General features: G+C 33.8%; 1 protein-coding gene across 1 annotated transcript in view; it reads left to right on the plus strand.

The window, feature by feature from the left end:
* Nucleotides 1–1,759, plus strand: part of LOC106478364 (heparan sulfate 2-O-sulfotransferase pipe-like) — a 22,569-nt gene that overhangs the window by 1,714 nt on the left and 19,096 nt on the right. The window contains exon 2 of the mRNA XM_022381959.1: nt 1,364–1,524. Within this exon, the coding sequence (XP_022237667.1) occupies nt 1,364–1,524 (161 nt within the window). The remainder of the gene's footprint in view (nt 1–1,363; nt 1,525–1,759) is intronic.

Genomic DNA, 1,759 nt, shown 5'->3' on the forward strand with positions numbered 1-1,759 from the left:
TAAAATAAGCTGTATTTCTCACAATCACCTGCTCAGTTTCGAAAGCTATCGCATATTGATGTCAAAGAGCTTCGTTTCTTCTGATACCACAAAACAGTCTATTTAAGTAAATAAGGTGAATGCAAAGCAAATTATCAAACACCCAAGTACCAAGACACGTTAAGTTCAACCTGTTTTGCTAATTGTTCTTCAAATAATGTAGTATTTATCACGAACATACAACGTATCACTAACGAAAATAAATGTTCACATTCACATGATTTTTATACAGTTATTAAGCTGTGATATTTTACTTTTTAAATGCAACATTTTTCTATGGATAGAGTGGCCAATCCTCCGAGATTGTCGTGCAGGTCACACAATCTCATATTTGTTTTAATTAATTTCGTCTTAAAAAAAAAAAGATCTCAGTAGATAAAACAGTCACTGAAGCTGAGCTGTAAGTAGCATCCTGAGGGTCCGGCATGGCCAGGTGGTTAGGGCGCTCGACTCGCAATCTGAGGGTCGCGGGTTCGAATCCCCGTCCCACCAAACATGTTCGCCCTTTCAACCGCAACGGCGTTATAAAGTGACGGTCAATCCCATTATTCGTTGGCAAAAGAGTAGCCCATGAGTTGGCGGTGGGTGGTGTTGACTGGCTGCCTTCCCTCTAGTCTACCACTGCCAAATTAGGGACGATTAGCGCTATAGCTTTGCGCGAAACAAAAAAAAAATAAAATAAATAAACTTCACCCCCCCCCTGAAAATTCCTCTAATTTCGATTCCTAGGGTAAATATCGAAAAGACACAATAATCTGACCAAACTACTCGCTTTGCAAACACGCTTACGCAGGATGCGCAAGGTCAATTTAGCGCATACAATTTAATTGTTAAGACGCATTTTGTTTTTAACAGTAAAAATCAAATATCATGTAATATGATTGAAAGTATATCAGTTTAACCCTTTTCAACAGCATTTTATAATAGTTTACTTGCATTATTGTTTTGAAATTGAAGTGAAATTGTATATGTTCGATTAAGTAATTACAAATATTTAAACTATTACTTAGCTTGAAGGTCGACGTTAGATAGAAAATATAGTATATTACAAATATAGCTTTTAGTAGGTCAAGGACGTTTATAAAACATTTGTATTATCTAATCCATCCAAGTATATGGTATTATGAAATGTATTAATTTTTATCATTCATACTAATAAGATCACCAATACACATGGAACAAAAGTGTATAAATTTGAGTATCCAACCTTTTTTCATAAAAATCAGGGAATTTTTAAGTAAATAATTATCAACTTAGCAGCAAATTAGAAGTTGTCAAAAGAGATTTGTGGACTTTAATGACTTACATACGTTTTGTTCTTTAGATAAACAGATGGCGAACTCCAACAAACTGCTGTATAATCGTGTACCAAAGAGTGGCAGTGAGACAATGAACTTCCTACTAAATAAGTTATCTAAACTTAATGATTTTAAACACCACCATTCCCATGTTTTCGATAAACGACGTCTTAGTGAAGATGAACAGGTATTCGTGATTTTTGACAATATATATTATTTGTATATATTTTAAACGCAATTCACAGTCTTTTACATAATGACGATAAATTTGTGATTAAACTGTCTGAGTAACCTAACAACATAACGCACCTCTAGTAACTATGAAAAAACAGTAGCAATAAATTGATCTTAAATATAATATCGGTAAGTAGTAAAATACCTAAAAACTAGTTACATGCCCATAATGAAATTGGTGACAAAAG

This window comes from Limulus polyphemus, unplaced genomic scaffold, assembly GCF_000517525.1.
Source record: "Limulus polyphemus unplaced genomic scaffold, Limulus_polyphemus-2.1.2 Scaffold204, whole genome shotgun sequence".
Taxonomy (NCBI): domain Eukaryota; kingdom Metazoa; phylum Arthropoda; class Merostomata; order Xiphosura; family Limulidae; genus Limulus; species Limulus polyphemus.